Source organism: Bombina bombina, chromosome 8 (genome assembly GCF_027579735.1).
Source record: "Bombina bombina isolate aBomBom1 chromosome 8, aBomBom1.pri, whole genome shotgun sequence".
Classification (NCBI taxonomy): Eukaryota; Metazoa; Chordata; class Amphibia; order Anura; family Bombinatoridae; genus Bombina; species Bombina bombina.
The window spans coordinates 342,018,429-342,032,967 of NC_069506.1; the positions used below are offsets into that span (position 1 = coordinate 342,018,429).

At 40.4% G+C, this 14,539-nt stretch overlaps 1 protein-coding gene across 1 annotated transcript in view; it reads right to left on the reverse strand.

Annotated features, from left to right (window-relative positions):
- Positions 1-14,539, reverse strand: part of TECTA (tectorin alpha) — a 465,600-nt gene that overhangs the window by 236,617 nt on the left and 214,444 nt on the right. The window contains exon 9 of the mRNA XM_053691581.1: positions 7,180-7,753. Within this exon, the coding sequence (XP_053547556.1) occupies positions 7,180-7,753 (574 nt within the window). The remainder of the gene's footprint in view (positions 1-7,179; positions 7,754-14,539) is intronic.

Consider the following 14,539-nt stretch of genomic DNA (forward strand, 5'->3'; position numbering starts at 1 on the left):
TTCACAGTACAGTCCAGCCCCGAAATACCAGGCAATCCCTTTCTGAACAAGAGAAACAGCAAAACCCCAGACGTACGTTTCGGCCTATTGTGGGCCTCGTCAGTGAGGTGCAGCCATATCCCTCTAGGCACACTGAGCAACGGGTCCACGTCTGGATTCCCGCATCACACTTAGGGAGACTTCCCTAAGTGTCATAATTTGCATAAATAAAAAGAGAGAAGCGCTCAACCTGGGAACGAACAATAGCATAATAGCTTGTTCTATGGCTAGTTACCACCCTAGAAGCAGCCTCTTTTTGCTCAATATGTGCCTTTCACAGAAAAGAACTTTCCTGTAGCATATCAGTCTGATCCTGACTTCACAGTACAGTCCAGCCCCGAAATACCAGGCAATCCCTTTCTGAACAAGAGAAACAGCAAAACCCCAGACGTACGTTTGCTTGTTCAGAGGAGAATTGCCTGGTATTTCGGGGCTGGACTGACCTTACTTGGCGGGATCAGACTGATATACTTCAGGAAAGTTTTCTTCTGTGAAAAGCACACTGGTCTAAAAGAGGCTGCTTCCGGGTGGTAAATCGCCATAGAACAAGCCACTGAGCTGTTGTTCGTTCCTGGTAGAGCGCTTCTCTCTTTGTATGCAAATTATTATGACCCTGGGGAAGTCTCCCTATGGGTGATGGGAGAAACCAGACGTGGACTCCTTGCCCAGTGTGCTTAGAGGAATGTGGCTGCACCTCACTGACGAGGCCCATAGAAGGCCGAAACGATCGTCTGGGGTTGTCATGTTCCTTGTTCAGAGGAGAATTGCCTGGTATTTCGGGGCTGGACTGACCTTACTTGGCGGGATCAGACTGATATACTTCAGGAAAGTTTTCTTCTGTGAAAAGCACACTGGTCTAAAAGAGGCTGCTTCCGGGTGGTAAATCGCCATAGAACAAGCCACTGAGCTGTTGTTCGTTCCTGGTAGAGCGCTTCTCTCTTTGTATGCAAATTATTATGACCCTGGGGAAGTCTCCCTATGGGTGATGGGAGAAACCAGACGTGGACTCCTTGCCCAGTGTGCTTAGAGGAATGTGGCTGCACCTCACTGACGAGGCCCATAGAAGGCCGAAACGATCGTCTGGGGTTGTCATGTTCCTTGTTCAGAGGAGAATTGCCTGGTATTTCGGGGCTGGACTGACCTTACTTGGCGGGATCAGACTGATATACTTCAGGAAAGTTTTCTTCTGTGAAAAGCACACTGGTCTAAAAGAGGCTGCTTCCGGGTGGTAAATCGCCATAGAACAAGCCACTGAGCTGTTGTTCGTTCCTGGTAGAGCGCTTCTCTCTTTGTATGCAAATTATTATGACCCTGGGGAAGTCTCCCTATGGGTGATGGGAGAAACCAGACGTGGACTCCTTGCCCAGTGTGCTTAGAGGAATGTGGCTGCACCTCACTGACGAGGCCCATAGAAGGCCGAAACGATCGTCTGGGGTTGTCATGTTCCTTGTTCAGAGGAGAATTGCCTGGTATTTCGGGGCTGGACTGACCTTACTTGGCGGGATCAGACTGATATACTTCAGGAAAGTTTTCTTCTGTGAAAAGCACACTGGTCTAAAAGAGGCTGCTTCCGGGTGGTAAATCGCCATAGAACAAGCCACTGAGCTGTTGTTCGTTCCTGGTAGAGCGCTTCTCTCTTTGTATGCAAATTATTATGACCCTGGGGAAGTCTCCCTATGGGTGATGGGAGAAACCAGACGTGGACTCCTTGCCCAGTGTGCTTAGAGGAATGTGGCTGCACCTCACTGACGAGGCCCATAGAAGGCCGAAACGATCGTCTGGGGTTGTCATGTTCCTTGTTCAGAGGAGAATTGCCTGGTATTTCGGGGCTGGACTGACCTTACTTGGCGGGATCAGACTGATATACTTCAGGAAAGTTTTCTTCTGTGAAAAGCACACTGGTCTAAAAGAGGCTGCTTCCGGGTGGTAAATCGCCATAGAACAAGCCACTGAGCTGTTGTTCGTTCCTGGTAGAGCGCTTCTCTCTTTGTATGCAAATTATTATGACCCTGGGGAAGTCTCCCTATGGGTGATGGGAGAAACCAGACGTGGACTCCTTGCCCAGTGTGCTTAGAGGAATGTGGCTGCACCTCACTGACGAGGCCCATAGAAGGCCGAAACGATCGTCTGGGGTTGTCATGTTCCTTGTTCAGAGGAGAATTGCCTGGTATTTCGGGGCTGGACTGACCTTACTTGGCGGGATCAGACTGATATACTTCAGGAAAGTTTTCTTCTGTGAAAAGCACACTGGTCTAAAAGAGGCTGCTTCCGGGTGGTAAATCGCCATAGAACAAGCCACTGAGCTGTTGTTCGTTCCTGGTAGAGCGCTTCTCTCTTTGTATGCAAATTATTATGACCCTGGGGAAGTCTCCCTATGGGTGATGGGAGAAACCAGACGTGGACTCCTTGCCCAGTGTGCTTAGAGGAATGTGGCTGCACCTCACTGACGAGGCCCATAGAAGGCCGAAACGATCGTCTGGGGTTGTCATGTTCCTTGTTCAGAGGAGAATTGCCTGGTATTTCGGGGCTGGACTGACCTTACTTGGCGGGATCAGACTGATATACTTCAGGAAAGTTTTCTTCTGTGAAAAGCACACTGGTCTAAAAGAGGCTGCTTCCGGGTGGTAAATCGCCATAGAACAAGCCACTGAGCTGTTGTTCGTTCCTGGTAGAGCGCTTCTCTCTTTGTATGCAAATTATTATGACCCTGGGGAAGTCTCCCTATGGGTGATGGGAGAAACCAGACGTGGACTCCTTGCCCAGTGTGCTTAGAGGAATGTGGCTGCACCTCACTGACGAGGCCCATAGAAGGCCGAAACGATCGTCTGGGGTTGTCATGTTCCTTGTTCAGAGGAGAATTGCCTGGTATTTCGGGGCTGGACTGACCTTACTTGGCGGGATCAGACTGATATACTTCAGGAAAGTTTTCTTCTGTGAAAAGCACACTGGTCTAAAAGAGGCTGCTTCCGGGTGGTAAATCGCCATAGAACAAGCCACTGAGCTGTTGTTCGTTCCTGGTAGAGCGCTTCTCTCTTTGTATGCAAATTATTATGACCCTGGGGAAGTCTCCCTATGGGTGATGGGAGAAACCAGACGTGGACTCCTTGCCCAGTGTGCTTAGAGGAATGTGGCTGCACCTCACTGACGAGGCCCATAGTAGGCCGAAACGATCGTCTGGGGTTGTCATGTTCCTTGTTCAGAGGAGAATTGCCTGGTATTTCGGGGCTGGACTGACCTTACTTGGCGGGATCAGACTGATATACTTCAGGAAAGTTTTCTTCTGTGAAAAGCACACTGGTCTAAAAGAGGCTGCTTCCGGGTGGTAAATCGCCATAGAACAAGCCACTGAGCTGTTGTTCGTTCCTGGTAGAGCGCTTCTCTCTCTGTATGCAAATTATTATGACCCTGGGGAAGTCTCCCTATGGGTGATGGGAGAAACCAGACGTGGACTCCTTGCCCAGTGTGCTTAGAGGAATGTGGCTGCACCTCACTGACGAGGCCCATAGAAGGCCGAAACGATCGTCTGGGGTTGTCATGTTCCTTGTTCAGAGGAGAATTGCCTGGTATTTCGGGGCTGGACTGACCTTACTTGGCGGGATCAGACTGATATACTTCAGGAAAGTTTTCTTCTGTGAAAAGCACACTGGTCTAAAAGAGGCTGCTTCCGGGTGGTAAATCGCCATGGAACAAGCCACTGAGCTGTTGTTCGTTCCTGGTAGAGCGCTTCTCTCTTTGTATGCAAATTATTATGACCCTGGGGAAGTCTCCCTATGGGTGATGGGAGAAACCAGACGTGGACTCCTTGCCCAGTGTGCTTAGAGGAATGTGGCTGCACCTCACTGACGAGGCCCATAGAAGGCCGAAACGATCGTCTGGGGTTGTCATGTTCCTTGTTCAGAGGAGAATTGCCTGGTATTTCGGGGCTGGACTGACCTTACTTGGCGGGATCAGACTGATATACTTCAGGAAAGTTTTCTTCTGTGAAAAGCACACTGGTCTAAAAGAGGCTGCTTCCGGGTGGTAAATCGCCATAGAACAAGCCACTGAGCTGTTGTTCGTTCCTGGTAGAGCGCTTCTCTCTTTGTATGCAAATTATTATGACCCTGGGGAAGTCTCCCTATGGGTGATGGGAGAAACCAGACGTGGACTCCTTGCCCAGTGTGCTTAGAGGAATGTGGCTGCACCTCACTGACGAGGCCCATAGAAGGCCGAAACGATCGTCTGGGGTTGTCATGTTCCTTGTTCAGAGGAGAATTGCCTGGTATTTCGGGGCTGGACTGACCTTACTTGGCGGGATCAGACTGATATACTTCAGGAAAGTTTTCTTCTGTGAAAAGCACACTGGTCTAAAAGAGGCTGCTTCCGGGTGGTAAATCGCCATAGAACAAGCCACTGAGCTGTTGTTCGTTCCTGGTAGAGCGCTTCTCTCTTTGTATGCAAATTATTATGACCCTGGGGAAGTCTCCCTATGGGTGATGGGAGAAACCAGACGTGGACTCCTTGCCCAGTGTGCTTAGAGGAATGTGGCTGCACCTCACTGACGAGGCCCATAGAAGGCCGAAACGATCGTCTGGGGTTGTCATGTTCCTTGTTCAGAGGAGAATTGCCTGGTATTTCGGGGCTGGACTGACCTTACTTGGCGGGATCAGACTGATATACTTCAGGAAAGTTTTCTTCTGTGAAAAGCACACTGGTCTAAAAGAGGCTGCTTCCGGGTGGTAAATCGCCATAGAACAAGCCACTGAGCTGTTGTTCGTTCCTGGTAGAGCGCTTCTCTCTTTGTATGCAAATTATTATGACCCTGGGGAAGTCTCCCTATGGGTGATGGGATAAACCAGACGTGGACTCCTTGCCCAGTGTGCTTAGAGGAATGTGGCTGCACCTCACTGACGAGGCCCATAGAAGGCCGAAACGATCGTCTGGGGTTGTCATGTTCCTTGTTCAGAGGAGAATTGCCTGGTATTTCGGGGCTGGACTGACCTTACTTGGCGGGATCAGACTGATATACTTCAGGAAAGTTTTCTTCTGTGAAAAGCACACTGGTCTAAAAGAGGCTGCTTCCGGGTGGTAAATCGCCATAGAACAAGCCACTGAGCTGTTGTTCGTTCCTGGTAGAGCGCTTCTCTCTTTGTATGCAAATTATTATGACCCTGGGGAAGTCTCCCTATGGGTGATGGGAGAAACCAGACGTGGACTCCTTGCCCAGTGTGCTTAGAGGAATGTGGCTGCACCTCACTGACGAGGCCCATAGAAGGCCGAAACGATCGTCTGGGGTTGTCATGTTCCTTGTTCAGAGGAGAATTGCCTGGTATTTCGGGGCTGGACTGACCTTACTTGGCGGGATCAGACTGATATACTTCAGGAAAGTTTTCTTCTGTGAAAAGCACACTGGTCTAAAAGAGGCTGCTTCCGGGTGGTAAATCGCCATAGAACAAGCCACTGAGCTGTTGTTCGTTCCTGGTAGAGCGCTTCTCTCTTTGTATGCAAGTTTAATTATATTTGTTAACATCTTTTTAATTAACAATGCACTGTGCATCATTTTGCATAATAAATCATTCCTTTATTAAGCTTTTGCCTTTGTCTAATATCTGAACCAAATTACTGAAAGAGACTGGTAGTATTAATACTATGATTTTAGATTATTTTGAACTAAATTGTCTTCTGAGATTTAATTTGTTAGTCTGGGTTTTCCTTAAGATTTCCCATATTATGTATCTTAAGTGGCGGCAGCTTTTAGAGATAGTTTAGTGTGGGTGGCATTAAAGGGGAGACTAGAGAGTGTTGTTAACCCTTGCACCCACTGAACTAAGTCACAGGCTTGCATGGAGTGGCTAGACGGTGACAAATTTGTTAAAGTGGAAAGGGTCTTTTAAACCTTTCTGTGCCAAATAATTGACTGATGCAGGGTTGGTTAACCTTGGTCCTCACAATAAATATATAATATTTTTTTCAGACTAATCTGTGCTTCAAGTATATCCTTACATCTAGAAATTATTTAGGGCCAGGTTATGAGTGGAGCACTATTTATCGCAACCCAAGCGCGCACGCTATCTCTGCTACAAGTAAACTATTTGTGGTCATCGGGTAGTGCTTGTATTATAAGTTGAAAGTAAAAAGATTTCGCTATCGCACAAACCCAATGAAAGCAAAAAGCTGAAGTTAGAATATCGCAACCACGTGCACAAATAGCCGCAAAACCTGATATTACTCACCCGTAACTGTTAGTGCGCCACTTATAATCGGGCCCTTGGTGTTTAATGTCCCTTAAAGAATAGAAAATGTTGATATTTTAAGAAGCATAGCCATATAGTCTATAGACTTTGGTTCTAGTCCATTTCATTCGAGGAGCTATGAGATGTCTCTCCTAGCTTTTTGGAAGGTTTTCAGATGCAAAGCTATTGCAATACCTTTGGAAACTTTTATAAATTCCAGTGGCTTTACAATACTTTATCTTCATCAATACTTTGCAGTGATAGAATTCAAAACACTTTTCTGGAAGCTTTTTTTCCATTATTTTTGGACTTTTCAAAATCAGTAGCATAGACTGCTTGAAAATCCTTTTTAGACTGTTACAGTATTTCTATGTACCACCACCATTGGAAGTCCGTGCCACACATGAGCTTCCTTTTCTGTAAAGAAGTGCTAAAGCAAATTTCTCTGGAACCTGCTATGTTCCAAACAATTTAAGAGAAAGAAGTAAACTTCCCATTCTTATTAGATATTATATGTGTGAATGCACTTTAAATTCATTGGTTATAAATGAGGCAAAAAAAAATAAAGGTTTATCTTCAATTTTGACCCTGGGATCAATAGTTTCTAGATATGCGCATATACCAAGAAAAAGGTATTAATGTCCCAAAACCTGGCAGCTAGACTTAAATCTACTAAACCTGCTATTTGTGTACATTTTATATCTGTTATATCTGTTGGTGGATTATTATACTGCCTACTTAATCTTGTTAAGAAAGTCCTACTTTTTATGGCAAGACCTCCATTTTTCAACCTTAGCAGGAAGACTGTGATAAATTGACATTTGCAATAGGGTATAATATTGTTTTACTAAAACAAAATGTTACTAGTGTTTACCTCTAGTTTCTCATGCAACATTTTATTACAAAACCAAGAAAGTGTATCACTTACGGCAGAAATTGCGGCTCCTCCATGGGCCAACATCTATACCTGCATTCTGGCAAGCCGAGGCATAGCGGCTGACTGAATCACAAAGTTCCGTCTGGTTCCCCCCACTTTGGCATAGACGGAAAAGGCACGTTCTATAATAGGCAGAGACATTGACCACAGCATGGCAGTCTAGGAAGGAACTGTTGCTGGGGTCATTAATGATTCCACACTTGGACCTACTCCTGTAAAATTTGAGTAGCTCAGAATCATTGTTACAAGCCTTAAGCAGATCTCCACACTCCCCGTTACAAATTTCATCAAAGGTTGTCCAGCTCTCCAAAAAGACAGCAACATTGTCAGTACATTTACCATTTGGAAAGCAGAACTCATCTTCTCCATTTCCATTGAAGTAACCACAGAGTCCTCCAGTGCAGTTATAGTAAAGAGTTGAAAGTGTGATGTGTAAGAGTCCTTGGTCTGAGTACTGGATCCTAACATGGCCCTCTGACTCAATAACTGTTCCATTTTTGTTACGGTAAATTTCCAGTTCACCAGATGGCAGGAAGAATGGCAGCTCCACTTCAAACCCGTTAACCTGAAATAATAGACAGATATTTACCTGTACCTACTGCATTATCATGCAGTCTATTATATAACATTCATGAAGGAGCACTCAAGTAGAGCCGTACATGCCTGTATTACACAAAGTCTGGAGTCACTAGAAACCAACTAGATTATTTTCTTTATAACAACTACAAAATCAGTGCAATCATCCTCATTCAACTCAAACCAAGCATCCTGAGTTACTAATAATTTTTCATTAAATCCCCTGTCCTGAAGGTTAAAATATGTTATTTGTTTTTTTATGACAATGATTTACTTAAATATTTTATCCTTTATATATTTGGGTTTTCTATGTCGCTCCACTGGAGTAAGCACATTGTTATCTATATGACACACATGAACTAGCAGTATTTAACTATCAAAAACTGTAAAAATGCACTGAGATAAGAGGCAGTTTAACTGCTTAGAAATTAACATATGAGCCTACCTAGGTTTAGCTTTCTACAAAGAATACAAAGAGAGCAAAGCAAATTTGATGATAAAAGTACATTGGAAAGTTGTTGTTGTTAAAATTGCATTCCCTATCTGAATCATGAAAGTTCAATTTTGACTAGACTGTCCCTTTAAAATGCTTCTTCCATTTAATACCCGGAAAATTAAAATCTTTACCTTTCCCAAATATATGAAATTGTCATCTATCTTGTTAATCTCATGATTTCATAGGCAAAAAACCAAATGTGCAGGATTAAGGACAAAAAGAATGGCAATTCTGGGGGTTTAGTGATTGCATGATGGATTGAAAAGAGTCTTTAAAGGGACAGTATGCACTCATTTTCATATAACTGCATGTAATAGACACTACTATACAGAATATGTACATATACTGATATAAATATACAGTATACACTAATTGTCATATAACTGCATGTAATAGATACTACTATACAGAATATGTACAGATACTGATATAAATATACAGTATACACTAATTGTCATATAACTGCATGTAATAGACACTACTATAAAGAATATGTACAGATACTGATATAATATACAGTATACACTAATTGTCATATAACTGCATGTAACAGACACTACTATACAGAATATGTACAGATACTGATATAAATATACAGTATACACTAATTGTCATATAACTGCATGTAATAGACACTACTATACAGAATATGTACAGATACTGATATAAATATACAGTATACACTAATTGTCATATAACTGCATGTAATAGACACTACTATACAGAATATGTACAGATACTGATATAAATATACAGTATACACTAATTGTCATATAACTGCATGTAATAGACACTACTATACAGAATATGTACAGATACTGATATAAATATACAGTATACACTAATTGTCATATAACTGCATGTAACAGACACTACTATACAGAATATGTACAGATACTGATATAAATATACAGTATACACTAATTGTCATATAGCTGCATGTAATAGACAGTACTATACAGAATATGTACAGATACTGATATAAATATACAGTATACACTAATTGTCATATAACTGCATGTAACAGACATTACTATACAGAATATGTACAGATACTGATATAAATATACAGTATACACTAATTGTCATATAACTGCATGTAATAGACACTACTATACAGAATATGTACAGATACTGATATAAATATACAGTATACAGTAATTACATATAACTGCATGTAATAGACACTACTATACAGAATATGTACAGATACTGATCTAAATATACAGTATACAGTAATTACATATAACTGCATGTAATAGACACTACTATACAGAATATGTACAGATACTGATATAAATATACAGTATACACTAATTGTCATATAACTGCACGTAACAGACACTACTATACAGAATATGTACAGATACTGATATAAATATACAGTATACACTAATTGTCATATTACTGCATGTAATAGACACTACTATACAGAATATGTACAGATACTGATATAAATATACAGTATACACTAATTGTCATATAACTGCATGTAATAGACACTACTATACATAATATGTACAGATACTGATATAAATATACAGTATACACTAATTGTCATATAATTGCATGTAATAGACACTACTATACAGAATATGTACAGATACTGATATAAATATACAGTATACACTAATTGTCATATTACTGCATGTAATAGACACTACTATACAGAATATGTACAGATACTGATATAATATACAGTATACACTAATTGTCATATAACTGCATGTAACAGACACTACTATACAGAATATGTACAGATACTGATATAAATATACAGTATACACTAATTGTCATATAACTGCATGTAATAGACACTACTATACAGAATATGTACAGATATTGATATAAATATACAGTATACACTAATTGTCATATAACTGCATGTAATAGACACTACTATACAGAATATGTACAGATACTGATATAAATATACAGTATACACTAATTGTCATATAACTGCATGTAATAGACACTACTATACAGAATATGTACAGATACTGATATAAATATACAGTATACACTAATTACATATCACTGCATGTAACAGACACTACTATACAGAATATGTACAGATACTGATATAAATATATAGTATATACTAATTGTCATATAACTGCATGTAATAGACACTACTATACAGAATATGTACAGCTACTGATATAAATATACAGTATACACTAATTACATATCACTGCATGTAACAGACACTACTATACAGAATATGTACAGCTACTGATATAAATATACAGTATACACTAATTACATATCACTGCATGTAACAGACACTACTATACAGAATATGTACAGATACTGATATAAATATACAGTATACACTAATTGTCATATAACTGCATGTAATAGACACTACTATACAGAATATGTACAGCTACTGATATAAATATACAGTATACACTAATTGTCATATAACTGCATGTAATAGACACTACTATACAGAATATGTACAGATACTGATATAAATATACAGTATACACTAATTACATATAACTGCATGTAACAGACACTACTATACAGAATATGTACAGATACTGATATAAATATACAGTATACACTAATTGTCATATAACTGCATGTAATAGACACTACTATACAGAATATGTACAGATACTGATATAAATATACTGTATACACTAATTGTCATATAACTGCATGTAATAGACACTACTATACAGAATATGTACAGATACTGATATAAATATACAGTATACACTAATTGTCATATAACTGCATGTAATAGACACTACTATACAGAATATGTACAGATACTGATATAAATATACAGTATACACTAATTGTCATATAACTGCATGTAATAGACACTACTATACAGAATATGTACAGATACTGATATAAATATACAGTATACACTAATTGTCATATAACTGCATGTAATAGACACTACTATACAGAATATGTACAGATACTGATATAAATATACAGTATACACTAATTACATATCACTGCATGTAACAGACACTACTATACAGAATATGTACAGATACTGATATAAATATACAGTATACACTAATTGTCATATAACTGCATGTAATAGACACTACTATACAGACTATGTACAGACACTGATATAAATATACAGTATACACTAATTGTCATATAACTGCATGTAATAGACACTACTATACAGACTATGTACAGACACTGATATAAACATACAGTATACACTAATTGTCATATAATTGCATGTAATAGACACTACTATACAGAATAAGATGCACAGATACTGATATAAAAATCCAGTATAAAACTGTTTAAAAACTTACTTAGAAGCTCTTAGTTTAGCTTTGTTGTAAAGGTAGCTGGAAAGCCCACTGCAAGTGGGAAATAAGACACTCCCCCTCCCCCTTCTTTTGCATATGAAAAGACCCTTTACACAAACAGGAGCAAGCTGGAGTAGGAAGCTGACAGTATTCACATAAAACTTTGGGGCTTGGTTAGGAGTCTGAAAATCAGAGCAATGTTATTTAAAAAAAAGCAAAACAAAAAACTTTATGGGCTTTATAAATAGATCATCTACAAAACATTTATGCAAAGAAACAATGAGTGTATAATGTCCCTTTCAGTTAATTGAACCATTTTAATAGTGAGCAGAGATGCTAACAGGTGTGCAATTCACCCGTTGTGTTCCAAAACCAGAAAGATATGTATATATGTATTTTCAAGGGATTTGAAGAGGGTTATTATTGGTTTAGTGGACATTGGCACTTGTTTTTTAGTGTAAAAGTGCTTATTTATTTTTATTATTATTAGTTTAACTAATCTAGCAGGAAGAATTTGTATTTTTTGGGATGCCGCTTCCTAATGTCATCCAATATGACCCAAGCACAAAACCAATGCTCTACTCTAAAAAAAAATATTTCTTAATATTAATTTTGAAAATTTTGTCCTGAGTTTTTTAGGTCCTTTGAATTGTGGAATTTGTCAAGGGAAATTGGCCCTATAAATAGGTCCTTAAGCATCAAGAATTTGGATTATGATCAGGAAAAAGGGAGTGGTACTACTGTTCCCTCTTAGGTGTGCCCATGTGTGCATGTACATCTATTATTGAGCTAGCACACTGGTTATTTAGAAGTGTGCCTATTATCAATATGAGTATTTTTAACCTTTTTACATTTAATTTTCTTTAATGGCACCAATCCAGTAATAACACCGTGAAATTAACTTTGGGTGGGAGTCCAGCGGTAGCACTGGCGACCAGATTAAAATGTATTTCAAATGTAATAATGAAATCAATGTGCAGTCTGTAACCCTTTACTGCTCATGGGCGATGGTGGGTGGAGCATGTTTTGGGCAAGGAGATACCACTGAAAGGGCAACTTCATGGCTGGTCAAGTAAGGGAAGGCAACCTTGTAACCACTTAAAATGTGCACTTGGAGATCTACAGCCCCCTCTTAAACCTTTACTGAGTGTGAAGTTTACATAAAGTGTATTTATATCTATAAAAAATGGTTTAGTGTGTGTGTGTGTAAGTAAGTGAGTGAGTGAGTGTGTGTATGTGTGTGAGTGAGTAAGACAGTGTGGTAAAGTAAGACAGTGTGTACGCTCTGGTTAATTGACACCCCCTGCTGGCGGCTGATTGGCCTCAAATCTGCAGGGGGGTGGTATTGCAACAGCAGTTCACAAGAACTGCTGGTGTAATGATAAATGCTGACAGCGCATGCTGTCGGCATTTATCGATATGCAGCGGACATGATACACTACATCGTATCATGTCCGCTCACACTATAATAAATTGACCCCTAAGAGTGTGTGAGAGAGAAAAGAGAGTGTGTTTGTGTATGTGTGTGAATGTGAGTGTCTGAGAGTATGAGGAGAGTGTGTGAGAATGTAAAATGTGTGTGTGATAGAGAGTGAGTACGTGCGTACATTAGAGAGAGTGCATTTGTGAGATTGTGTGAGAGAGTTATGTCTGTGAGAGACCGTGTGTGTGTGAAAGAGAGAGAGAATATGAGGAGAGTGTTCTGTGAGAATTAGAAGAGTGTATGTGTGTCAGAGAGAGAGAGAGACAGAGAGAATATGAGGACAGTGTGCTGTGAGAATTAGAAGAGTGTATGTGTGTGTGTGAGAGAGAGAGAATATGAGTGTGTGCTGTGAGAATTAGAAGAGTGTATGTGTGTGTGTGAGAGCGAGAGAGAGAGAGAGAGAGAGAGAGAGAATATGAGGAGAGTGTGAGGTGGGAATTACAAGAGTGTATGTGTATGTGTGTGTGTGTGTGTGTGAGAGAGAGAGAGAGAGAGAGTGTATGAGGAGAGTGTGCTGTGAGAATTAGAAGAGTGTGTGTGTGTGTGTGAGAGAGAGAGAGAGAGAGAATATGAGGAGAATGTTCTGTGAGAATTAGAAGAGTGTATGTATATGTCTGTGTGTGTGTGTGTGTGTGAGAGAGAGAGAGAGAGAGAGAGAGAGAGAGAATATGAGGAGAGTGTGCTGTGGGAATTACAAGAGTGTATGTGTATGTGTGTGTGTGTGTGTGTGTGAGAGAGAGAGAGAGAGAGAGAATATGAGGAGAATGTTCTGTGAGAATTAGAAGAGTGTATGTATATGTCTGTGTGTGTGTGAGAGAGAGAGAGAGAGAGAGAGAGAGAATATGAGGAGAGTGTGCTGTGAGAATTAGAAGTGTGTGTGTATGTGTAAAAGAGAGAAAGTGTGTGAGAGAGTATATGTGAGAGTGTGAAAGCATGTGTTATGTGTGTGTGAGAGAGAGAGAGAGTGTGTGCATATGCGTGTGTGTGTATGTGTTTGTGTGTGCGAGAGAGATTGCTAGAGTGTGTGTAAGAGAGAGAGGGAGAGAGAGTGTGTGAGAGAAAAAGAAGGAGAGAGAGAGTGTGTGTGTGTGAGAAAGAGGGAGATAAAGTTTGTGTGTGAGAGCGAAAGCGGGAGAGTGAGAGTATGTGAGAGCATGATAGAGATTGTTTGTGAGAGTGTATGAGAGCATTCTAGAGATTGTTTGTGAGAGTGTATGAGAGCATTCTAGAGATTGTTTGTGAGAGTGTATGAGAGCATTATAGAGATTGTTTGTGTGAGAGAGAAAGAGGGAGAGAGAGTGTGTGTGAGAGAGAAAGAGGGAGAGAGAGAGTGTGTGTAAGAGAAAGAGGGAGAGAGAGTGTGTGTGTGAGAGAGAAAGAGGGAGAGAGTGTGTAAGAGTGTATGAGAGCATGATAGAGATTGTTTGTGTGAGAGAGAAAGAGGGAGAGAGAGTGTGTGTGTGAGAGAGAAAGAGGGAGATAAAGTGTGTGTGTGAG